Source organism: Phyllostomus discolor, chromosome 6 (assembly GCF_004126475.2).
Source record: "Phyllostomus discolor isolate MPI-MPIP mPhyDis1 chromosome 6, mPhyDis1.pri.v3, whole genome shotgun sequence".
NCBI lineage: Eukaryota > Metazoa > Chordata > Mammalia > Chiroptera > Phyllostomidae > Phyllostomus > Phyllostomus discolor.
This window is the reverse complement of record NC_040908.2, coordinates 155,607,207-155,632,100: the sequence shown is the minus strand read 5'-3', so window position 1 is coordinate 155,632,100 and position 24,894 is coordinate 155,607,207. Positions and strand designations below refer to the sequence as shown.

General features: G+C 51.9%; 1 protein-coding gene across 10 annotated transcripts in view; it reads left to right on the top strand.

The window, feature by feature from the left end:
- The window catches only part of AMBRA1 (autophagy and beclin 1 regulator 1), a 181,368-nt gene extending 156,705 nt beyond the window's left edge, over positions 1-24,663 (top strand). For 9 of the 10 annotated variants that reach the window (XM_028516115.1, XM_028516108.2, XM_028516113.2 and 6 more), the window contains 4 exons: positions 8,854-8,993; positions 15,358-15,450; positions 16,447-16,640; positions 23,108-24,663. In XM_028516115.1, coding sequence (XP_028371916.1) covers positions 8,854-8,993; positions 15,358-15,450; positions 16,447-16,640; positions 23,108-23,604 — 924 coding nt within the window. In that variant the 3' untranslated portion in view covers positions 23,605-24,663. Of the gene's footprint in view, positions 1-8,853; positions 8,994-15,357; positions 15,451-16,446; positions 16,641-23,107 lie in introns of those variants that run through there. The other variant, XR_004903973.1, reaches the window with a different exon arrangement.
- The last annotated feature ends 231 nt before the right edge of the window (positions 24,664-24,894 follow it).

Genomic DNA, 24,894 nt, shown 5'->3' with positions numbered 1-24,894 from the left:
TTCTTCCAGTTTCTGTCAGTAATAAGTGCTGTTTTACCTAGGAGTAAAGGCAAAGTCAAGCACCTGGGCTTGTGGGCGTGGTGGGGCGGGGGTGGCAGGTTGGTGCTAGGGCCTTTTGAGCTGAAAACAAAAATAAGGATTAGTGCTTTCAACACAGGAATTAACAGGTGGTGTGTTCTTTCCCCCAGGTGCACAGGATTCCCCTAACAGGTGGGGGTTATAGGCATATAAATGGTTTCATAAGAACTGAAAAGGACCCTCATTGCCTAGTCCCTGTGGATCCTAGAGGTGCTGATACCCTCTTCTCTCTGGTCATCTTATTGACCGTGATAAACAGGATACTTCCTTTGACTTGAGTGGGGAGCAGAAGCTCCAGGACAGAAAGCAGTTTAGACCTTCTTTCTCTGTGGAACAGCATTGTGCTCTCGAAGGCAAAGCCTCAAATACTTAAAGGTCAATTTGGTTTAAAGCTTTTTCTTTGTGGCTGTGCGGTAAAACTGTATTCAAGTACTGAGCAACTGTTACCTACACAAATCATTAGTTTGGAGTGGATGCTGGAAAGAGAGTCAGCCCTTCCCTCCCTTCCTCTCCCTCATCCTCTTCAGCCATCTTTCTTTCTCCCCACTGGCTCCCCCTCTCTTCCTGTTCACTCTCCCTTCCTCCACTTCTTCCCCCTGGGAGTTGTGCTATTCAGTGGTGTCCTGGTCCCTTCTCTTTGTGGAGTGCGGCTCTGAGCTGTGTACCCCCGGCGTCCTCAACAGGTGTTAGGCAGCAGGGAAGGAGAGCAGATTTGTTGGCATTTTTTACATACCTTCAACCTACTTATATCTAACTGGGCTGTAGTGCTCAGTGTGCATTTTTCTGGGACCACATCAGCGTTACCTAGGAACTTGATAGAAATGCAGATTCTCTGCCCCACCTGAGACCTGCAGAATTGGAAACTCGGGGTGGGGCCCAGCTGTCATTTTCCCAGGTGCTCCAGGTGACTGCACAGGCAGTCAGGACTGAAAACAAATGGACTGTGTGGGTGTTCTAGGTAGACCTCGCCTGTCCATGTGGCTTTGTCCTTTCTCTTTTTGCGCTCACCCTGTTTCTTACCGTGTCTCTGGAACCTCATCTGGTTTAATTCTGTGGTTTCTATTTACCAGATTTTTCAGATACTTCCAGAAATTTGAGAGAGTTATGACTACCTCCTGCCCTAGAGGTTTCAGGCATTTAGGATCGTGTTAGCATCCTAGTGATGGTACTGTAAGGACTAATGCTGTGAGGCCTCTTTCCTGTTCTGATTAAAATTCTAACCTTCCCTCAGGCTCTCAACTGCGAGCTCATGCCTGATTGCCTACGTGTTATAGAATACAGAGATGCTTTGGCTTAAAGAGTGAAAGGTCCTTCTCCAGGCCCTTCCCCATCTGAAGGAGTATTTCTTGACTTCCTTTTTCCAACGTTCAACTGACTGGTATCCTTGGGTGGGAGACGTCACTATGATACCCACCAATGGGTATCTTTGTGTCACTCTGGCTTGCTTTCTTTTCTACCGTTTCATAGCTGTCTTCACAGAGCCTAGTGATGACTGTTATTATTAAAAGTTCATTAAAATAGCCCTGCCTGGTGTAGCTCAGTGGATTGAGCGCAGGCTGTGAACCAAAGAGTCGCCAGTTTGATTCCCAGTCAGGGCACATGCCTGGGTTGCCAGCCAGGTCCCCAGTGGGGGCCACATGAGAAGCAGCCACAAATTGATGTGTCTCTAACTCTTTCTCCCTCCCTTCCCCTCTCTCTAAAAATAAATAAGTAACATCTTTTTTTGTAAAAAGTTCGTTAAAATGAACCATAAAAAAAAGGCTTGGTATCCAAAATGTTCAAATTAGTCATAACTAAATTACGGTTTAGATCCTGGGTCGGGATGGGTTTCCAGCATAGTCAGCAATAATGAGTATTTACGTAACTAACCTTTGTGGGCTCTTTTGGCCTGTCCTAGTTCCATTCTTTAATATGCAGTCTTCACTATGGCCCCCTCTTTGCCCTGAATTCAGTCGGTGGTGTAATCCAGTCATCTGTACTCCCCTAGATTGTAATAGTTTGATTTTCAAAAAGGGAACTGAGCCTCATAATCTTGCCTGGTCTTGCGAGTGGCAAAAACCTAAAATAAAGATGTTTTATTTTTGTGTCCTGGAAGGGTACTATTTCTTCCAGGGGAGATTGGGATAAAAGAGAGACGGCTTTGTGTTGTCAGAAATGATTTACTCCTTCCTAAGATTTTTGTCCTCGTTAATTTTCTTAAAGCTGCCTGTCAGTTGATTAAAAGCTGCTTCCGCTGCAATTATCTTAAAGTTGACTTCTGAGATGTGGTACAAAGCACCTATCCTCAGAAAGTTCCTTTCTGCAGCACATTGTAGGAAAGGGGGGAGTATGGGAGAAGTCAGGAGTGTCTCTGATGCAATTTGTCAGAGAAGGGAGGGGCAAGATAAAGAATTAAAAATAACAGTGGAGCTGCAATCAGAGTCATTAGTTTAGGCAAATTTTTCCATGACAGATTCCTCCAACTCTGACGATTTCTTTCCTCCATGGTCTCTTAGTAGAGTTCAGTCTATACTGCATTTTAACTCTTTTCACTCAACAAAATTTTGGTGAACCCCTTCCATGGACCAGGTATTTTGCTAGTCTGGGAATACAGTGAACAAAACAGGCCTGTCCTTGCTCCTCTGGTGCACACATGTTTAGATGACTGGCTTCTTAACTGGACCTTTCACTGCTGTGCCACCGGCCTTCACTGTGCTGGCACACAGGAGGCACTCCCAGTTCACGTGGGCCACTTTGGAATCTCGTGTGCCATGGATTTCCTGCACACACATGAACATGCATTTCCACTCGCCACTAACATCAGTGTGCCTGGCATGTGACTCAGGAAACAGTGACTGAATGATAGTATTGATGAGATAATCCTTATGAAGATAGGGAGTGCCTTACTCACTTCCACAATTCTGCTCAGTATCAGTGAGTTTCTCAGGGTGCTAGTCCTGGCACTGAGACGTAGTGAGAGAGCTCCGGTAAGATCAGTTCAGAAGTGAAAGGCAAAATAAAAAAAATTTTTTCCCGCAAGAATTGGTAGGAGAACCTACCTGAAAGTATTTTAATGTAGCCTTTGTCCTGTGATTGTTCTAAAAAAATATGGATCAAGACCAAAGTATATTGAATGTATTGAAATATATTGAAAGACTCTCTTATCCAAGGTGAATTTGGCCTTTTCCTTTGAGATTTAGAAAGCCAAGAAAGTTCAAGAACATGTGCTGCTCTCAGAGTGGGAACAAGAGGAAGTAATTATTTTAATTTCTAGAAGTTCCAGGAGCAGTGAATGCCTCAGTATTTCATTTAGCACAGAAGTAGATTCCTCAGCTGAACCAGTCTCTGCGGTTTGATCCTAAGGGGCAAAGACAGTCTTTGGCCATCAGGCCAGTTACAAAATAAAAATCTTGTCCTCCATCCTTGGGATCTCTTTGAAAAGAACAAAGGAATAAGACAAAGTTTACAGGTCTCAAAAAGTCACAGGAGGTTGGCTAGAAATGACATCGAGGTAGCTGATTGTCAATAGCAGCAGAGGGCCACAAAGTCCGAAGAGTTAAGAAAAGGAGGTTTTTGCTTTAATTTAGTTAAGGCTCATCTAGGCAGTTTGTTCCTGCTTCAACTGAAGAAAGGGGAAAGTTAGGTGACTTGATACTCAGATTCTTGTTTTAAAATAACCACTCTAAAATCAACATTCTACGGGTTCTAAACGCCAAAGTAGAATATAAAGAAGGCTTGGAGCTAGTAAAAGAAATTAAAGTTTTTTTGGGAAACAAGTCAGATTTTCTGAAAAGATGAAGAAACTCCAATAATTCATGACTCTAACCAGACCAAGGGCTCGGAAGGAAGAAAAGGACCACAGTGTCCAGTCCCCTGGCTGCTCTGGGGTGTGTGCATTTCTCAGCCTGTGACAAGGTGTGCAGCCATCCATTTCCAAAGGAAAGATCACCTGTGTCGTGGCATCTGCTTTCCATTTTTTCTTTGCAGAGAAGGTTCAGAGAGGATTCTTCTAGTAACCCCCTCTAAAATCTTAAAGCCTCCCTTGATTTCCATCACTACCCAGAAGGCATTTCCCTTCCTCACAGTTCTTTTCTTTCTCAAAGCCTCTTTGGCTTGCACCTTCTCCTGTGGCCCTCCAACCTATTTCCTATTATCCCTTCCTTCCAACCACCTTCTGTTGTCTTAGTTAAAATGAGAGGGATCTGCCAACTGCGCTCAACCTCGTGCCACCATGGCGAGGTTTCAGCTTTACAGATTCCCAAATGTAAACAAGACAACCACAGAGTTTTTTCTTTTGGCTTTTTATCCGGTCTGATCTAAGCAGTTCAGTTTGCTGCTTGGGCTAATGGTCTAATGAGCTTTATTGACATGCGGTAGAAGAGAAGGCATCTTGGTGAGGGCAGCAATACATTTTTCCTCCAAATTTGAAAAGGATGGAGAGGAAGAGTTCCCATTGAGCTCCTCTGGACCGCCTCTTATTCTTTTCCTGTACTTTTGAACAAGAAATAAGACCACTTTACATTTGATCTAGGAACTGTTTTCTTTTGCTTCTACTTCCTGTTAGAATTTGAGGGTGTGGAGGAGCAGCAGTATAATTATCTTAGACCCCAGAAGTGGAAGAATTGTTACCTTCTCCCACACCCTTAGAACCATGGAGATCTTGGCGACCTGACTCATTCTCCATTGATGTGCTGATGGCCCTGACTCTAAAAAATTTGTTCCCTCTAGCATATTGATCCCAATTTCCTTCCTAGATGCTAGACAGAAATGAGAACAGTCTGCTTGGGTGGGGGGTTTCTGTCAGCATTTGACATATGCCAGGGAACCAGCTGCAGCTGAGACAGGTGAAACCAGGACTCTGCCAACATGAATCAGCAGCTGGCTTTGTGTCCAGCCCACAAAGGTCCCCAGGTCCTGATAATCTGCCTCCAATATAACAGGATTTGGTGTTGTAGTTTCATGGGGTGTCACTTTTGTTAGAGAAAGGGATTCTTGGCAGGCCACCCAGCTTTGTTCTTAACATCTCATGGGGAGCTTCAGGGAACCTGACTAGTGTTAAGGAAACCTGTACTTGAGGTATATTTGGGGTGCTTTTAAGTGAAGGCCAGAGTTGTCCTTTACGCTCTCTCAGATCTTATTTCCTGTTGGTGCTGATGAACTCTGCGTGTGCAGAGCCAGAGCCAGTCCCTGTCGAAACCTGGGAGGAGACTCACAGATCACCCAGTCACTGCGCTGGGGGGACTGGCTGGCGGCCGAACCGTAAATGGCTAGGGAGTAGCCAGCACTACCTAATCATTGGTCAGCACTGGGGAACTTGCCACCCAGATATTCTCTTGTGTCTAGGGCCAATTGTGAGGAGTATTTCCCTCAGCGAGGTGCCTGGAGAGCTGTTCAGCTCTGGCCAGAGCAGTGAGTAGAAGGTGCATCTCTAGTGGTTTTCAAAATGGTCCAGATTCTCATTCCTCTGGAGTCCTTTAGTTTCGGGCATGTGTGAAATAAGGAGCCTTGAACCAGATGACCTCCCGGGACCCAGAAATCAGTGATCCCTACTCATCCTTCACTCTAGTTCCCCGCCCCCAGACTTTTTGCCCCCCCCCCCCCTTCTCTTCCTTCCCACCCCCACATTGGGGCGTGATAGGCAAGCAAGTGCTTATCAGGAGTCCTGGAGGCTGCTGATCTTCATGTGGCATTTTCTGGCTTCCTGCCACAAAGCAGGATTTAGCTTAATACCCAAACCTTGGAGAAGATGGGCACTTGGGAGCTGACTTTTCAGCGCTGTTTACTAAGGACTGAGGGGTGGGGGCGGGGTTGAGGGAGGGCTGCCATAGCCAGAGGATAGATCAGTGTCCTGTGACTCCTAGAGCCGTGGAGGTTGTGAACGTCCTTCCGTGCAGCAGGGTCTGGGGGCCTCGACTGTCAGTTACTTCTCTCCTCCCTCTGACCTTGTCTCACCTCAGCTGGGTCGTTTGTCATGCCTGCTCTTGAGGTTTTGTCTCCAAAGCAAGTTCCTGTACTTAGAAGCAAATTGGTAATACCTGTTAATCCCTCTGCAGCAGTAGACTATAAAAGGTGAATTTGTGACATGAGAGAGGCTTATTTGCTTCTCTCCTGGTCTGGAACATTTCTAGAAAAGTGTTCTCTTATATTTTCTTTGAGACCCCCATCAAAAAACTTAGCACAACCTTCAAGCACCTGAGTTACTAACCTTATTACCCCCTTCTTGCCAGGATACTTTCTCTGGCCCTTCTGCCCTGTTCCCTGCAATTATGAACCATTATGGTTCTAGGGGAGAGACTGTTGTGAGGCCCATGTAGACCGAGGCTTCCTGCCTCCAACCCACTGAAATTAGCACTCATTCCTCCTTACCTCCAGGTGTGTAGCGCTCATACCATCTGGCCTTTGGGAGAAGGAAAAATCAGCTGATTTTACGGGATGTGCACCACAGTTGTCCGATCACAACCACTCTGTCCTTTCAGTGTGTACACTAGGTCATGTTTAACCATATAACCTGTGGGTGGGACTGAAACCATTGGGTGTCTTCTGGAAAGGAGAAAATTTGTGAGATAAAATGAAGGCACCACGCTCTGTCTCCTGACTGGAAGGAAAGGTGTTGATTGGATGCAAAGGGAGAATACTGGTGTTGCTGCATCCATGGATAGTCGGCAGTGAAGCTGGTGGGGAGTAGAGGCCATGAATTTGTTCACGGCTCCTGCCAGATATGCCTGGTGCAAGGAAGAGATTATCTGAAGGTCAAGCAACCATGTTCTAGGTGACCAGTCTGGAAATGCATATACTCCAGTGGGCTGTTTTCCAGTAGTCTCAGACCAGAGATTTTAGGAGCCCTGGCTAATCTTTACATTTGGAGTTGAGTCGGACATTCCTGTCATAGGAGATTCTTAATGCACTATCTGTGGGCCAGTCTTAAGCCTCAAACCAGAGCCAATTCCCCATCTGTCAGAGACCTCAGGACCACAGCGGGGCTGTTCTGGCACATTTTTCAGCACTACAAAACCTGGAAAATTATTCACAGCAAGACTCCCTGCACGTGTGTCTGCGCATTGAAGACACATGCTGTTCTACAGTCCATCCTGGCAAAGGCCTTTCGGATAAATACCCACAGCGCACAAACGAGCAGCCCCAAATCCAGGGCTGCTTGTGACTCAATTTGTGTCTGTCCTGTGGACTCCTAGCTCAGTTTTTACTTCTTTTTCTTTTCTGTAAGTCTCCCCTCAGGATAATCAGAAAAATAACTATTGTGTCACCCTAAATTTATTTTTAAATATTACTTTCTAAATCATACTCTTCATTTGGCCCCCCTTTTTTTTTCCTTCCATCAATCCTTACCAACAGGTGAAGGCAGATGAAGTTTGTCCCTGTTCTGTTGATTAAAACCTGAGGAGGCCTAAAAGGAGAAACGTCATATTGGCTGAAACTCCAGTTTACAGATCCCTAATAGGTGTGGCTCAGTAGATTGGGCGTCGACCCACAAACTGAAAGGTCACTGGTTTGATTCTCAGTCAGGGCACATGCCTGGGTTGCAGGCCATATCCCTGGTTGGAGGTGTGTGAGAGGCAACCAATCAGTGTTTCTGTCCCTCCCTTCCCCTCTCTTTAAACATAAAATTTTTTTTTAAAAAGTAGAAAAACTCTAGTTTACCGATTCTCATCTTCACGACCTTCCCATAGGTCCTGACAACCATTTTTGAAGCTCCAGGTGCAGATTTCCAGTGATAATAACAACACTTACCATTTATGAGCTTGCCTCATGCCGGGCATTTTATAGACATCGTTTCTTTTAATTTCCCCAGTTATTTGAGTATTGATGCTGTCTCTTTTTAAACTGAGATCTAAAGAAGTATGGTGGCGCCAGGACTCAAGCCCAGGTCTTTCAAACTCTGAAGTCCGAGTCCTTCGTTCTTGCCCTGCCCCTGTCTTCAACTAAAGTTGTTTCTGGAACATCGTGTAGGTCAGTGACCTAAGAGACTGGGAGGCTTTCTTTCACATTCAGCCAAACCCTAGCCATAGCTAAGCTGCCCCCTGAGAAAAGCATAACTGTGGAAAGATGTAGGCTGTTGAAAGAAGACTCTCTCCCTTTGAGAAATGGAAATGAGCTATTTAATGGTTATTTGCATAAGGTAGAAAGAAATCCAGTACCTGTGTGTTCAAGATTCCCCTCTGTCCTGCTTTCTATACCTTAATTGCACCTTTTAGGTACCCTTAAAATAGCATTTTTAACATTGCTTTTAATTAGATGAATTAAGAATGTTCTCCCCAGTGTTATCCACCCCTCTCCCCATTACCTACAATTTCCCACTGCTGTGAGAGCACTGATTTCCATGGTAACAGGACTGCCAGTTGAGCTTGTCTTTCACTGGTTTATCTGGTTAGAGGATAGTTAGGGGCGGTCCTTTCAGGCCTTCCAAGTGAGCTGGACTCTGAATGGGGCTCTCCAGGGGGTTTCCTTAAAGCAATGTTGTGAGAGGTGCTAAAAGGCTGTAAGGAAGGCACAACTAAGCCTCGTGCAGAAAAGTGCAGAAAACCCGGAGTATGTCCCTGGTATTTCTTGAAAGAGCCCTGGCCCTCACCTAAAATAAGAGGATTCCACCCTCCCCTCTGCTAAGTTCTCAAATTTGTGGTAGGCATCACTCCATTCCCAGCCCAACCATTGCCTTTCCTCCCTGTCTTTAACTTGCTTCAGGCCATAGAAGGGACTTTGTTTCTCCAGGATTTTGTCATTCTTTGTAACAAATTGTTTCTCCTCCCATTCTCTTTTCTTCCCTTTTTTTCCCCCACCCAGAGAGTTTTCAACGTCCTCTACCCCATGCCTGCTGACCAGCGGAGACATGTCAGCATCAACTCTGCCCGTTGGCTACCTGAGCCTGGGCTCGGCCTGGCCTATGGTACCAACAAAGGAGACCTGGTGATCTGCCGACCAGAGTGAGTGGCTCCAGGGGCCGGCAGGGTGGGTATGCGAGGCTCATCTGGGCTGAGGGCTGGAGAAATCAGCATTCACCTATGGCTCTAGCGGGTGAGGTGGGGTCATTTAGATGGGAGTCTGAATTCCACTAGGGCCTGCCCTCGCTCTTGTTGTCACTCCTTCAAGTGTCCTTTTCACTTAGATAGGCTTAGCCTTCCGTTGCAGAAACCTTCAAAAGACTGGTTTAGTTATTTTTGTCTCTGAACTCTAAGACTGTTTTTTGTTTGTTTTCCCTTGTTCTCTGGTGATAATAAAAGTTGCTCTGCAGGCAAAAACATAGCAAAGATTCTATTCTAAACCCTTTTGAAGAATTCAACAGGTAATCCTGGGTTTGACATTAACTTTGGAAATAACATCTTGTTAAAGCCCTAATTTGTCAAGTCACTGATCTCTAACTGCCTGGCTCTGTGTCCTGCCTGTTTTCCTTTCTGCTTGAGGCTCTGGCTCATAATAGGAAAGGCAGATTAAAAAGCTCAATTTAAAAATCAAAATGATTATTATCTTGAAGTAGGGAATAGGAAGGGACAGGGAAACAAAGCATTTCTTCTTCGGTCCTGATGGCACCCCTTCCCCTTCCTCTGGCTTTCTGGAGGGTAGAGGTCTATTTAGGCAAGAACCTGGGAGTCAGCCAGGTCTGTCCTCAGTTTCCACACCCAGGCAGGTGGGGAGGGTGAAGCTCTGTGCATCTGTGTGGGCCGCTGCAGGGTTCCAGTGACTAAATGCCACCCATGCCTCTAGGCCATCCTAATGCTATCTCTACTGCAGTCTTCTCCGAGGGTGTTCTGCATACCACAGAGCATGGTGTGACTTGGTCTGCTGGAGTCTCTGGCTGCTGGGAGTGTTCACATTGCCTTTTGGTAGGGCCCTTGGTGGTTTTTCCTAGAGTGTGTATTTGGGTCAGTCCTTGTGGCCTGGTAGATGACTGCCAATGGAGCCCTTAGCTGAGCTAGGTCACTGGCCCGGCCCATTCCGTGTGGAACTTTGAGGGTCCCTCCCAAAGAAAGGCTGCTATCTGAACCTCACCTGGCCCAGCTGCTTTGGAGCTAGGAGATTTCTTGGTTCTGCTGGTTTTGCTTTCCTTGGGCTGTGTCCAGAGCTCCCCTTTCTTTAGCTCCATGCACCTTTCCAGAACACAGCCTGCCTCTTCCATGACTGTGCCACTGTTAGTCCAAGGTTCTGGGTCTGTCCCTTTCTGCTCCTACCCTTGGCCTGTCCATAGTCCCAGGATCAGTCTGCCATGATATGTTTCTTTTTCCCCGAAGCACATGAGACTATCTTGTATCTTCCACTTTTCTTGGGAATTCATAAGAGGTATCTACTAGCTGTGTTTTCCAAAACTGGCCCAGAATTCTGGACCATAATTTTACTCTTACCAACATGGCAGTTAGAGGCCTTTCTTTTTCTGTTTCTCAAACACATCCTTCCTCCCACAGCACTGTTATCTGTGGGCCCAGCCACTAGCCTTTGTCCCAGTTAGGCTCCCAGCACCACCCTCCCTGCCTTGCGAAAGTGATCTGCTCTTACAGAGTCAGAGTCCCCACCTGCAGTTAGCTGTGGTCCAAGGCCTTGGACGTCTGAAACCCCAGCCTGCATACCTGGCGGAGTCATAGACACCTCAGCCAGACATGAAGCTGGCTTTGGCCTCTTTTCTCACCACATGTCGTCCTCAGCATCCAGAGTCTCAACAGGTCAAAGCCATCTTGGATGGCCTGAGGAACTCCCTTACCCCTCACCCCCACCCAGGAACTCAGGCCTCTTTTATGAGCAAGGTGGCACCAGCATTTGACACAGGAAACAGCTCCCATAGCAGCCTGAGTTGTGTTGAACTGAGAGAGGGCTGCGTCAGCTAACTGGCATCAGTATCGCTGTTGCTCCTGATTTCTTGGTTCATGTTGGTGGGTATCCCAAATCATAGGGCCAGACATTTAATGGGACCATAATAAATTAAGATGGACAGACTTTGTCCTAAGTTGTTCAGAGCTTCTCCAGTTCTGTCACCTTCACATCTGTACAGCTGTTTTGCTTTAGGCAGGGAAGACTGAATGATGCAGGTAAGAAAGTTAAGGCTCACCCAAGGCCTCCCAGAAGACAGGTGAGGGAATTAAGCTTCCTAACTTTCCAAGCCAGAGCTCTTTCCCTTAAGAATCTTAAGCTGATTCTTAACCTTTTTTTTTTCCAACCAAAAATCCCTTTAAAATTCTGATGAAAGCAATGCAGCTCTCTTTCACTGAAAAACATGCCAAAAGAACACTCATGTAACTTGGTAACTCTCTTAAAACCCCAGGTAAAGAAGGTAGCTCCAGGTGGTGGTGACAGGCATGCCAGGTGATTGATGCAGAGAAGTTGCTCTCTCTCTGTTGTCACTATGGCTGGTCTCTGGCCTACAACGAGGAAGAGGAATATAAATAGGAAAGCAGGGGCTCAGGGTTGTTGTCTCTTCAGTAGGCAGCTGTTCAACGCTTGCTGCCTGTCCCCAAGTGACACAGCTCCCCGGCACACCCCTCCCCAAGGGCACGGGAGCCAGCCCGCCAGCTGGGCCAAGATTACAGCCCTCCCCCCAGAACAGGTGGTTGTCTGCCTTTGTCCCAGGCACGGGCAGCTGCACCTCATTTCGCGCTCTCCAGTCTACTCTTGATTTCTCCTGGTTGTCGCATCCTCAGCACTCTCTCCCAGCACAGAGGGGAGGCAGCAGGCTCCTTCAGCATTTCCTAGTGGTTCTAAAATTCCACTGACAGCAAGAAAAGCCCTAAGGGGACATTTTATCCCTCCAGGGACAGGTGAGGAGACAAACAACTGGTCCTTCAGCCCCTGTACAAAGCAATTACAGTGGCTAATAGCCAGGTCACCCCACCCTTCCCAGGCAGTGAGGCGCTCCTTTCTCCTTTGCTTCCCCACCCACCACTCCTCCCAAGCTGCTGCTGTGCCTCTGGCTGACCACCAGCCCAGCCACCACCCCTACCAATAAGCACAGTGGGTGTGAAGTACCAGCTTGATGTGAGGGGGTGCGTGCTCACTTCTGGCTTCATATATCAGCCCTACAAGTGGGAGGGAGGTGTAGCTGGGAAGACCACTTCTCAGAGTCAATTCAGAAGACAGAATTCACAGAAAAAAGTAGGCTAGGACTGTGGGGCATCTGACCCCTTGGCTGAGGGGCCTGGCAAGGCCCTAGCTCTGTCCCCTAAGAGGGAACTGCCACTGCAAACAGTGATCGCAATCAAGCATCATTGACCACGGAGGGGAAAGGCACGCCTCTGAATCAAAAGGGAAGCCACAGAGTCTTCCAGGCTGTCCCGCAGAGCCAGGTGCCAGCTCTTTCCCACAGCACAGAGGTGGCAGGGGTAAATGCCGGTCTTCTAAACAGTCTTTTTTCCCCAAAGAGACAGTCATGTAACAGCTAGATGAAAAGAATATTCTCAAAGGGAATACTCTCTAGAGGCTGGTAAGTGCAGGGCCAGAGTTCTTTGCAAGAGCCTCGTCACTGCCAAGGAAGCCAGGCTGGCTCTCAGCTGTGTTCAGGGAGCCCTGACATCCCACTGGGAGGGGGTGGTTGAGCCCAGCAAGAAGCGCAGCCTACAGACAGGCAGGGGAGACTGAACAGTATTCAGGTGAGGAAGAGAGAAAGATGCCAGGTGCGAGATGGAAGTCCATCTGAAAAGTCTCACCACCCCAAGTGGCCTTCCCATTCTTCTTTGTCCGTTTGTGTGTTTGCCTAGCTTCCAGGAAGAACCTAGAGCTAACAGTGACTCATTTACCCTCATTAAGACCCAAGGAGACAGGAGATGGTTGGGATCCCTCTTTAGTTCATTGATGGATATTAGTGATACCTGATATCGAAGGCTCAGAGTTTCCATAGCCAGAGAGGTGTCTTCAACTCTGTTCCTTGGTACCTGGAATTTCAACCACGTTTTGAGCTACATAGGTTGTCATAGTTGAACTGCTCTGACCACAGAAAGTAGCACATGTCAGGGTTAGCACTAGACCTGTTGGTGGGGAGCAGGAAGGACTGGGGTAGGGGGGTGGAGCAGTACACCTGATATCGTCCTGTCACCCCTGTTCAGCTTAAACGGCCATCAGCATCACCCTGACGGTCCCAGCCCGGAGAGTGGGTCTTCAGTGACCCCTTCCCTGAGAGAGGAAGGAAGGTTCCTGGTAGTGCATGGTTTGGTGTAGGTTTGGTGTGAGCAATTTGTTGTCAGTAACCAGCCCTGGCTAGCAAGAATTACAGAGGAAGGATTTGGCAGGGACCCACATGGTATTGCCACCTGTCAATAAATCCTGACAAGTTTGTAAATCAGCCTCCCTGGCAGCTGGCGATGATGGCTTTGTTTTTGGAGGCCTCTTTTGTTGCCTTCTGTCCCTTTGCGTCTTCCCTAGGCAGGGTCTGCGCCTCACCCTCACTCGCCCATGCCCCCGTTATTCCCAGACAGCCCCCACAGAAACAGCAGGTGGTTGGGAGAGGGAGCAGATACTACTTTTCAAAGGGGTGCACATCAGGGTCACAGCACCACAGGCCCTCCAAGAGTTGTCAGGAGAGGGCTAGTATAGAGCAGGGAAAGGAAGGGCACTTTTGTCTGGCTGTGAACCTTGCCCCCAAGTCTCAGTGGCCCTCTGGCGACAGGCCAAGGGCTCAGTGCCCGACCGCGGTTCCTTTCACGGCGGTCGCACAGTCCCTCGACAGTCCCTCGTCGTGCAAGCACAGTCAGGTCCCACATCAGGGACCTGTCTCGTCCTCCTGTTCAGGACGGAAGCACCCTGCAGCCCCTTCAGAAACTCACTTTCTGGCCGATCCTCGGAACCTGCTGGCTTTGATTCGGTTCCTCTTCATTGAAGAAGCTCTGTCACTAAAGGAAGGTAACCCAGGCCTGCAGGTTAAAAATCTGGCTTTCGTTGGAATTTGGTTAGTCTGCTCGGGCTGCCATAATGGAATAGCGTAGACTGGGTGGCTTAATCCACAGTTCTTTTTCCTCACAGTTCTGGAGGCTGTAAGTCTGAGATTAGGTGCCAGTATGGCCTGGCTCTGGTGAGGACTTGCTTCCTGACCTGAGGTGGCCATCCTCTCCCGGTTTCTTCACACAGCGATGAGGCCACGGTCCTGTTGGATTAGGGGCCCGCTCTTATGACCTCATTTCACCTTAATTGCTTCCTGAAGACTCCGTCTCCAGACACAGTCACGTTGGGGGATAGGGCTTCAACATACAGTTCAGCCCATGACGGGGCCCTTCAAGCACATGGGCATGTCCTGTCCCACTTTGGAGCAGGGCTGGCTGTTTGGAGTACCGTTTAGGATCTCTCTGTGGATGCCAGAGTTCCAGTCAGGGGCTCAGAGATACCTCCTTTTCAACTTCTGTCCCCCTGCCCTCACTGCCGGCGTCAGAGCCCCAGCCTCAGCCACAGGCACTGGTCTAGGTAGCACCTTGCAGGGAGGAATGTGTGAAAGCAAAGCACATAGAAGGATGAGAGGCCGCCACTTCCCTTCTGGCAGCTGTGCCCCTGAGAGATCGGAAGAAACTACTTGAATAGTACATTGTAGCGGGGGCGGGGGGAGGGACCAGGCGAAGCTCGGCAGCCTGGAGAGCTCGACAGACAGAAACCCTCCTCTGCTGTCAATGCTCCAGCCTCCTTCCTTTCCAGAAGTTTGGGAGCACCTAGGGTCTCCTTCAGCTCTAGAAGCACCTTCCCCAATTCTTTGTCCAGCCTTCCCTGGCAGAGGAGGCTCTAGGTCCAGAATGTAAAGCTTGGGGGGGGGGGGGGTGCTCTTACATCTCCATGGGGGCTTTTCTCGGCTTAGACTTCTGAGCTCCAGGCAAGTGGAGGAGGTTAAGATGCCCTCGTATTGCTTCCTTCCCGCTCCCACCCCCACCCCCGTGGCAGCAGGGGGCCTGCACACTCCCTGCTTGTGGAGCCTGTTTCTGAGCACTCAGCGTGCCTGCTAGGCAGGGCTGTCTGTGGCACCCTGTCCCTCCAGGGCCTCTCCAGCCTCTTTTGCTATCTTTCCTCCTTTCTCTGTATCTGAAGAACACTCAGAGTCCAGTGTGTGCCTCTGGCATGGTAATTTTTAAGCTATCTCTTAACACCAAGGAGGAGCCAGTTAGGCTTGGTGGGGGTGGGGGGAGGCTGAAACAACCCCTGCCGGCGTCTGCCTGATGGGCTCCCACCCTGAGCACCCTGACGGAGGGGCTGTGGTCCTGGGCTCCGCCCAGCGTGGGGAGTGAGGAAGGAGGGCTACCAGGATGCCGCCTGCAAAGCCTTGGAATTGTCGAGTTCCTGCCAGACCCTCTCTAACACCTTCACCTTTTCTTCTCCATCATCCCAACTGATTTTCAGGGCCTCCAACTCTGGTATCGAGTACTACTGGGACCAGCTGAATGAGACTGTCTTCACTGTCCACTCCAGTAGCAGGAGCAGTGAAAGGCCCGGGTGAGTTTGTGAAGGAGGACACCCTCCGGTCCTCACCCATCCTGGCCGTGGTGTCTGAGCACACTGGGGTGAGGAGAGAGGCCGGGCACTGGAGAGGGGTTCTGTCCCTCAGGAGTTTGCTCGTGTCCAAGGAGAACCACGGGTGATCTCCCAGGTGACAAGGGTCCCCGGGACCAAATTGCTCAGAGCTGCAGTCCTGGGCCCATTTAGAGAGTAGGAGCCTAGTACTGATCCTCTTACCACTTAATTCATTCATGAAGACTGGGACATTCTGAGAAAACAAGGCAGTCACTGCTTCCTAGAGGACCCAGCTGGAGGAAGAGTCTCAAAAACAGGTAGAAATACAAGTGGCTGGTGCCCCTTGTGAAAGTCCTGGACTCCCTCAGCGGGCAGTTCTGGCTTTCCCCAGGGTCAGTGCCTGGGAAGTGCCTGAGGAAGTGGGGGTGCTAACCTGGGGCCTGGGCCTTGCTCACTGGGCAGCTCTTTGGGAGACCCGGAGGCACCCCAGAACAGCAGCATGAGAGCCCCAGCACTTTTCCTCCCAAATGGGTATCCAGTGGAAATTCCACAATTGAAACTGTAATCTATCAGCAAAGAAGTAGAAGGAAAAGCTAAAGACAGAAAGTCCTTCTGCTGGTCACTGTTTGTCCCATGGGTTTCAGTGTGGCTTCCTGTATCTAACTCAGAGTCTTTAAGTTCAGCCACCTCTGCTTCACCAGAAAACCCACCTTTGTTTAAGGGACTGAAGCAGCTGGATTTCCAAAAGCGGCTGGTTCTGCAGCATCCCTTGTGGTTCCGGGGCAGGGGTTGACTGGAGGGAGAATGGGCACGGACGGTCAACAACCATCAGGAGGGAGCTGTGGGAGCACAGGCTCCTCGTGAGCCTGCAGGCCTGGTCGAGGCTGTGCCCAGAGGCCTAGCGTGGAGCCAAGCAGAGCTCTGCCAGGGACACTGTCCTGAGCCCTGCCTGACTTCAGTCTCCCTCTCGCTCCCTAGAACCAGCAGAGCCACGTGGAGGACAGACAGAGACATGGGTCTGATGAATGCAATTGGGCTGCAGCCCCGGAACCCCACCACCTCAGTGACATCTCAGGGCACCCAAACGCTGGCCCTTCAGCTGCAGAATGCTGAAACACAGACAGAGAGGGAAATCCAGGAGCCAGGGACAGCAGCCTCAGGCCCTGGGGAAGGTAAGAGCCATGTAATGCTAGAGGGGAAATATGACTGGGGGTGGGCGGTTGGGACCGTCATCACCCCTCCTGAGGGCCCCTGGCCCCTCCACATGGATGGGTGGTGCTGGAGAGAGTGCCACTCTCCAGTCAGGATGAGTGCCTGTCACCTGCCTGGGTAGTGCCTTCCGGGTGGCACAAACAGCCTGCTCGGGCAGGAACATCATGCCCCTGATCTGTCCCTGACTCCGGCAAGCTGCGCTGCTCTCACAGCTTTCCCCCAAGTGCTCTCTCTTCTTAAGGCTTAGAGGACAAAGGCTGTCCTTCCAGAGAGACAGCCTAGATGGGAAAAGCTGCGAGAAACTTACTGCCACCAGCTCTCATTCCAGAGACCCGGGCCCTGGGCTTCCAGGGCACCCCACAGGGTAGCTGGTCTTCTCCCTGCAAGCGTGGCAGATTCGGGACTGCCACAGGTGAGGCCCTCTCATGCTGTGATTACACCCGTGGGTCATTGCCATTTCAGCTGCAGCCTGGCACACCCCCAGCCCCTTCCTCTCACCTGCTTCAGGTGTGGCGCAGCCAGCCTAAGCCCGCTGGCTGGCTGGCCATCTGTGCTGGCCTTATACTTCTAAGAACCAATTAGCACTTCGCAGCGGTAGAACTCGAGCCACTTTGGAGTCTGTTAGCAGCTGTGTTAAACAGCCTGTTCCCACTCAGTCACCTTCCTTACCCCCTACCCCAGCCCCCGACTGCTCCCAGCTCCACACAAGCCAGCCTCCAGACAGACATGCGTTTTCTAGGACTGTGTTCAACCATTTGCTAAAGAGACCATGGGAGAAGAAGACGTGTGCATCAGGCAAAGAGTCACAAATGTGCCTGCGTCACCTCTCTGGGAACAGCTTTCCACACTCAGTCCCCCCCACAGGGCACTGTCCCTCTTGCCATGACCTGAAAATTTTAAGTTAGGTCCCTTTTTGGTCTGTGGCCCAGGCCCCTTTTGTAGAAAGGTGTACACCTCAGGTATACGCCTGATGCCACGCCTCTGCTGGGTGGAAACCCCTAACTAAGGGTGTGGATAAAAGCAGCTGTCAGTACCTGCTGGAGCTTCAAGCCTCAGCAAGGAGAGACCAGAAGGCCCCCCCAGCTGTCCCCATGCTCAAGACAGTCTCAATCAGCTCCTCTGGTTCAGTCTCATGGCCGCTTCCTGATGACCTACCGTGTACCAGCCACTTGGGCCACAAAGACAGATGGGCCACGGTCCTTCCCCAGTGAGCTCGAAGTCTAGAGAGCAAGGCAGGTAGTTACTGTGATAAGGACCTCGGAACCTTGAAGGAGAGGCCATGTCAGCCCGTGGGGCTCGGGGAAGACTGCAGAGAAGGTGACCCTGAGCTGAGACTTCAAGCAGAAGTAGGAGTTAGCTGAGCAAAGTGGTCCTGGCAGAGGGGGAGGCATTCTTGGCGAAGGGGACGGTACCTGCAAGGGCGCCGACCGAGTTCAGAAACACTGCACTGTGCACAGAGGACCACCAGCAGGTTCATGTTGGCGGCGTGGCCAGCACGTGTCGAGAACTGAGGCTGGATGAGTGGGGAGGGCAGACTACAGGGCCTGGTTGGGGGCAAGGCCTTCATTCTAGAGGTCAAGTGCAACAGGACCTCTGGTGACAGGACCTGTGAGCTTGAGGAGAGCATCCTCCTATCTTTAACCTCCCAGAGAATCCTCTGCTTTTTTCTTCGTAGTTTTTTCCAACTTTTTCAATTACAGTTGATATTCAATGTTAACATGAGTTTCAGGTGTACAGCATAGTAGTTAGACATTTATATAACTTACAAAGTGATGCCTTTACTTTTTCCTTGATTAGATCAGCCATTTCTGACCTTCAGCCAATGAGTGATAAGTTCTTCTCTTCTTGTTGGGGCTCAGGCTGGAGGGCTGTCAAGAGGAAGGAGGCTCCTGTCCCAGTTTCAAGAGGCCAGAACCTTATTTCTTCCCTGTCTTATCCCCCGCAGAGGGAAGCAGATGAAGGGTGAGCCCTTCAGAGGCCAGGGGTGCTCTACAGCAGGAGTAGCGGCTGGGAGCTGGCCCCTGGGCACAGTAGGCTTTCAGCTCGCTGCATCTGTCTGTGGCTTTGTAAACTTGGCCTAGAGCTCTGGGCCTCCAGCTCTTCTCAGTCCCCTTCAGAAGTAGTGAGGGGAGGAGAGGAGGTGTGAGGATTGACAGACGGTGTCACTGGCCAACCTCGTCTCTCCTGCTCTGAGGGGCTGACCTTATTGACCACTGACCCTTCCTGCTGTTCTGGTGGTGAGGCAAGGAGCCGGAATCAGGTTCTCCTTGGCACAGACTTTCTCTCTGGCCCACCTTCCCCGCCTAGCAGGCAGGCATGGCTGCTCTGCCCCTCACCCCGCACCCAACCTCTGCCTCCTCTCTCCATGGGGGCAGACTGGTGGCCACATCTACACGGACATGCAGCAGGGGCGCCCAGCCTGTGGCCCACATGCAGCCCAGGATGGCTGTGAATGCAGCCCAACACAAAATCATAAATTTACTTAACACATTACAAGATTTTTCTGTGCTTACTTGTCCAGTGTATTTAATGTGCGGTCCACGACAGCTCTTCTTCCAGTGTGGCACAGAGGCGCCAAAAGACTGGATACTCCTGAGTTGTAGAGGAAACCCTGGTCAAGTTGGTTAGCCCTTCGTCTGGGCTGAGCCAGAAGACAGGCCCAGATTCATTAGTGCGGGGAACCAGCTCTGCCTGCAGTAATTACTCGTCTGTGGCCTGCCCCTCTCTCAGCCCATTCCCAGCAGCGAACACCAGACAGCTCCCAGGCTAGTCTTCATTTTCTTGTTCTATAAAAATTTGATTAAAGTCCATTCATCTCTTTCTAGAACTTGCAGGAAGAGACCTTCCACAGAGGGAATTGGCAGGTTTGGGTCTTTTGCTTGTCCAACTTTTAAAGCTTCTCTACCCTGCCACTCAGAAAGGGAGGGAGCAGTCGCTGGTCTCACTGTTTGTTCCCAGCACTGAGCTAGTGCCTGCCTGGCACGCTGGCGCACGGGACCTGTGAGGAGGGCAGAAGGGCTGGGTGGAGGGAAGGCCCTTGAGCTTGGCCACACTCTGCAGGAAGCACATGGCTCTGTCTGTGACCGCTGGGGAAGGACTGCTGGGGCCTCTTTCTCATCAGGTGAAGCTGAGGGGTAGAGCCAGCTGGCCCGGGGGCCAGGGAAGAGCAGCTGGGAGCCGGGAGGGGCTAGAAGACCCGCACGCCTGCGGAGGTTCGGGAGGGCAGCTTCTCCTCTGATCCAGCCTCCCTTTCCTAGTCTGGGCAGTGAAACCCCCAGAATTAAATGAGGTCACAGTGCATTATGGGTGGATCAGGGTGCCGATCCACCCTGGTCTCTGCTTCCAGAATGTACCTTAGAACTTGCCAAGGAAAATATCTCATGTCAACACTAAATCAATTTCCCATTTTTCAAAAACAAATGTTTTCGCTACAGGGAAGGAGACAGCAGAATGGACCCTTGTGGCCACCACTGCTCCTGGAGCTAAGAGCTTGGCTCCTTGGCCATGGCCACCTTAGGCCTTGCCTTAGGGTTTCTGAGGGAAGCACAGCTCATAGCCTCTAGGATGGAGCAGTGTACACCCAGCCCCAGGAAACCGTCAGTGTGGACATTTTTAATTCTTCCATTCAGTCTTTTCTGAGCACTTGATTATGCCTGTGTTAGGGACCATGAATTCAAAGGTAGTGCCAAGGGAATGAGGTTCAGAGATGAAGCCGTGTTTCTTCCCCCAAAAAAGTCCGGAGAGGGAGCAGACATGCCAGCGTTTCTCCCACAACAGGGGGAACGTGTGGCCAGTGTTCAGAAGCCACCGTAGGTCTGGAGCGTCTGTAGGCAGCCTGGGAGCCCTTTCATTCACCCACTCATTCATCTGATAAACATACACCAAGTTCAAGACCACGCATTAGACACTGGACCCAAAGATGAATAATACTTACTGTGAGGCCTTCAGGAACTTAAAGCCCAGAGAGTTGACACCACAGCCACAGATAACTCTTCTGTGGAGAGATGTGGGCACTGTAGGGGCGCGGGGAAGGAGTGTCCACTGCTGGCGGGGGGCACCGTGGAAGTCCAGGTGAGGGGGAGTACTTGATTTGGCCCTTCGACATAAGTGGACCTTAGACCTGAGGCAGAGGGCAAGCGCAGAGCAGCCAGGGCCTCCACAGCGTGTTCCTGTGCGGGCAGGCAGCATGGGTGGCCAGACAGCGGTGCGAGTTGGCTCTAGTAAGGTCACTGGGTGCAGGTGGAGGGCCTGGTCAGGAAGCGGCAGGGACCTGACCAGAGGGCCCTTAACTCTCAAGCTAAGGAGTTTGACTACTTGGAGGCTCTTGGAGCTGCTTGGTTTTGATGAGTGTGGATTTAACCAGAACTCAGTGAATCAGAGCTTAATTGGAATAGTAATAGCAGCAGCACGGAGGCTGGGCGGAAAGGAACAATATAAAAAGCAAGAAGCCCAGGCAGAAAATACAGCCATGGTGAGAGGTGGCCAGGACCGGAGCCGCAGGCGCCGTGGGAGAGGACAGGAGGCCCTGGTCTGAGGGCCTTTCTGAGCCCCTGGCTGTGGCAGCACCTGTAGGGCCCCAGTGCAGCCCTGTCCTGCCTCTGGAAGCGAGCTCCATGGAAGGAGCTGTAGTGTTCCTTTCCCCACCCCAGTGTGGAGCCCAGCACAGTGCACTCCAGCGCCAGCAGGCCTCGGGCCAGCCCGCTGTGCATCCCAGCCCGGGCTTGGGAGGCCCTCAGCACGGAGTTCTGGGAAAGCAATATAGGTGGCAGTGAGCACAGGGACGTCCCTGGGTCTTCCCCAGGCAGCCCTTTGGGCTCACAGGGCAGAGGCTGTGCTGGTGCCCAGGCTCTAAGTTGGCCTTTCCTCTGCCCTGCTGCTCTCTGTTGGACGGCCTGTCCCCCGAGAGAGATGCTCTGAGCCCTGCATATCCTCATTGCTTCTGCCCTGGGAGTTGGCGCTGAGCTGTCTGAGGGGGGTGTAGACAGGCAGTTGCCTGAAGGGTGGGCCATAGATAGGCAGAGTTGACCAGACGATCTGGAGGGAAGCAAGCTGGGCGTAAGCAAAAGCCCAGGCAGAGCCCTCCCACCCCTCACCTCGGTAAGACCCGAGGAAGAACCACAGTGCTGCCCAGCGCCGGTAAGAAGGAAGGGTCCAGTGGGGCCTCGGATGCTGCACAGCTGTGAAACTGGAGATCGAGCCCTAACAAGCAGAAGGGACTGGGCAGGGAGGAAGCAAGGCAAGCCTTGCAAAAACAGCTGCTGACAATAAGTACCCCCAAAGGAAAAGACTTCCTCAAATTTGCAAAGCCCCAAACTGCCAGCAAGTAGCCAGAGGAAACAAGTGGGCAGTCTCAGGCCAGTGCAGACTGCCTGCAGATCTTGCCCATAGGCTCAGGCTGCTTACCTGCCCACGAGGGCTGAGCACAGGCTGGGGTGGAGCTCCCTTGGGACAGAGCTCCACTCCAGACCCCAGGCTCATCACCATGGCCACCACGGAGTGTCCCCCACATGCCAGGCACCTGACAAGCACTCGCTCATCCCTCTGCCCAGCACTGTGCAGAATGGGTGTTTGCATCCCACTCGCACAGGTCAGGGGACAGAGGTGTGGATGTGCAGGGGTTTGTGCAAGAGCACACAACTGAGATGTGAGGCAGAGCCTTGTCTGCTCCCACAAAAGGAATGCCCAGCGCTTTGTGGGGAAGGAATAGAACCTTCTCTCCCTCCCTGGAGGGGCAGACATCTGTCCCTAGGGAAAGGTGAGCATATCCAGCCCCCGGAGGACAGTATGTGGGAGATGACTTGGGAAAGCCGGTGGGTAAAGGGGGAAGAGAGTGGGTGACGGAACGCCTTGTAGAGAGTAGTTAAAAATCCAGTCTTCGTCAGGGGCCTGTAGGGAGTAACTGAACAGAACAACACTGAGGAAAGGCAGCACAGCTTTGAAATGAGGCACAGCAGCCGTTTGGCTTAGGACCACACTCCGTAGGGGCTCCTGTCTCTCCAAAGACCAGGCAGCATTCCCTCTCCCGGGGCCACCAGGTCACCGGCTTCAGGGAGCAGGCAGGTCAGGCAAGCTGGCTGGGCCCTTCTGGGGCGTCTTCAGTAGTGACTAGCCTGCCATCAGTGCCGAAAGGGTTAAAACTGAACACCTGCCTTCTGGTCCAGTTCTGCCCCTTAAATGGCTGAGTAACCTCGACTACTTCATGGCATCCTAGGCCTCAGTTTCCCCACCAATATAACAGCAGTATGAATCAGGATCATTCCGGGAGTCTTGTCACTCAAGCCTCTTGGGTGACCCTCAGAATGAGGGAGGGGGCCTCTCGTTCTGCCTTTAGCCTAGAGTCCCCCAGCAACTACCAGCAGTTGCCTGCCTGGCTCAGTAGACCAGGCCAGCAACGAATGCCCTCCATCTCCTGCTTTGCACCTTCCAGGTGAGGGCTCGGAGTACGGCGCCAGCGGGGAAGACGCCCTGAGCAGGATCCAGCGACTGATGGCGGAAGGGGGCATGACAGCCGTGGTGCAGCGGGAGCAGAGCACCACCATGGCCTCCATGGGCGGCTTCGGCAACAACATCATCGTCAGCCACCGCATTCACCGCAGCTCCCAGACGGGCGCGGAGCCGGGGGCCGCCCGCACCTCCTCGCCCCAGCCCTCCACCTCTCGGGGACTGCTCCCAGAACCCGGGCAACTGGCAGAGCGAGGCCTAAGCCCCCGGACAGTCTCCTGGGACCAGCCCGGTGCCCCTGGGCAGGAACCCCCCCAGCCCACTCTGCTCTCCTCCCCACCTGCCCCGACTCCTGGCCCCCTTCCCAGCACTGAGGGACCAACCCTGCACTGCGACCTGACCAATAACAACCGCCTTCCTGACGGTGGTGGTGGCAGCAGGGGGGAAGCTGCATCACCTGGTGGGGAGCCTCGGAACAGGTAGAGACACATGTGCGCACTGGTGCCTCCCTCAAACCGCTGAGCAGAAGTCGGACCTCACAGCTGACTGGGGACTGTGCACGCGGAAGAGCTGCGGGCTGCTGCGGACAGACAGACGGGCCAGAGCGAGGGGGTGGGGCTCGAGAGGCAGGCGGAGTCAGTGGGTAGGAGGCAGTCGACTGGGCAAGGCCTGCCTTGGGCGGGGGGACTAGTGCCCCCCAGGGTCCGGAGCCTGGGGGAGCCACACTACTGTGCCGCGTGTGAGTGGAGGAGGAGTGGGTGTTCCTGCTATCAGTCCCGCTTTCTCCTGGAAACAGGGCTCAAGGGACTCAGTCCTAGGCAGAGGCCCCAGAAAGGGGAGCAGTCTTCCAGAGCCAGGCCAGACCGTCCTGGGCGCTGTCCACCTGTTGTGTGGGCCATGCCACCTGGACCTGCAGATCAAGAGGAGCAGCCCAGCCCCCCAAAACCATCTCTGGCTCAGAGCCTTCTGAGCTTCAGCCTCTCTCTCACCCTTCTTTCTGCACAGAGACCACTGTTGGGGGTCAGGCCAGGCTCCCAGATTCCTGAGGACAGGGGGTGCCTGCACTTGCTAATGGGGACAACCGTGGAGCGGAGGGCTTGCTTGCCTGGTACAGGATGGGGTGAAGGGATGGGTGCGCAGGTCCTCACTCAGGAGTGTGGGGTGTAGGCGGGCCAGCCCCCAGGGCTTGTTCACCAAGCTCCCCCCACCCCCGCCCGAGGCCCTCAGAGCAGCACCTGTGGGTGTCAGTATTACCTGAGCCTAGCCCAGAGCCCGCCCAAGGCTGGGGAGGGTGAGACTCCAGGTCAGAATGTGAGGTCTCGGTCTGTGATTTACGGTGTTGCATGTGGAATCTTGAGCTGTACGTGTAGTCTCTAGTGGAAAAATCAAGGCTCTGATTATTCTGTTTTTAGTATGAAATGTGATTTCTTTTGTCTGTAACTCATGATAGAGAAACACTTGGTGGGAGGAGAGGGGATGGTCTGACTGCTAGTGAGGGAAACACCAAAGATCTCCATCATTAAAGTGATGACACGCCCCTCACCAGGCTCCTCTCTGTTCTTATGGAGGCGGGCGGAGGGGGCGATGGTGGGGTTGGGGGTGAGAGGGGTCTTTGAACTGAGCCCGGCCCAAAGTCTCCCAGGCACTGTTCCGGTGCCGTGGTCCTAAGTGGGGGCCCTGTCTGACGCCTCCACAGAAGACATTCAGGTAATGGCTGCCGGCTCTGCTTTGTCACCCCGTCTCGAGCACCACCGCTGTCTGCCTCCTGTGAGC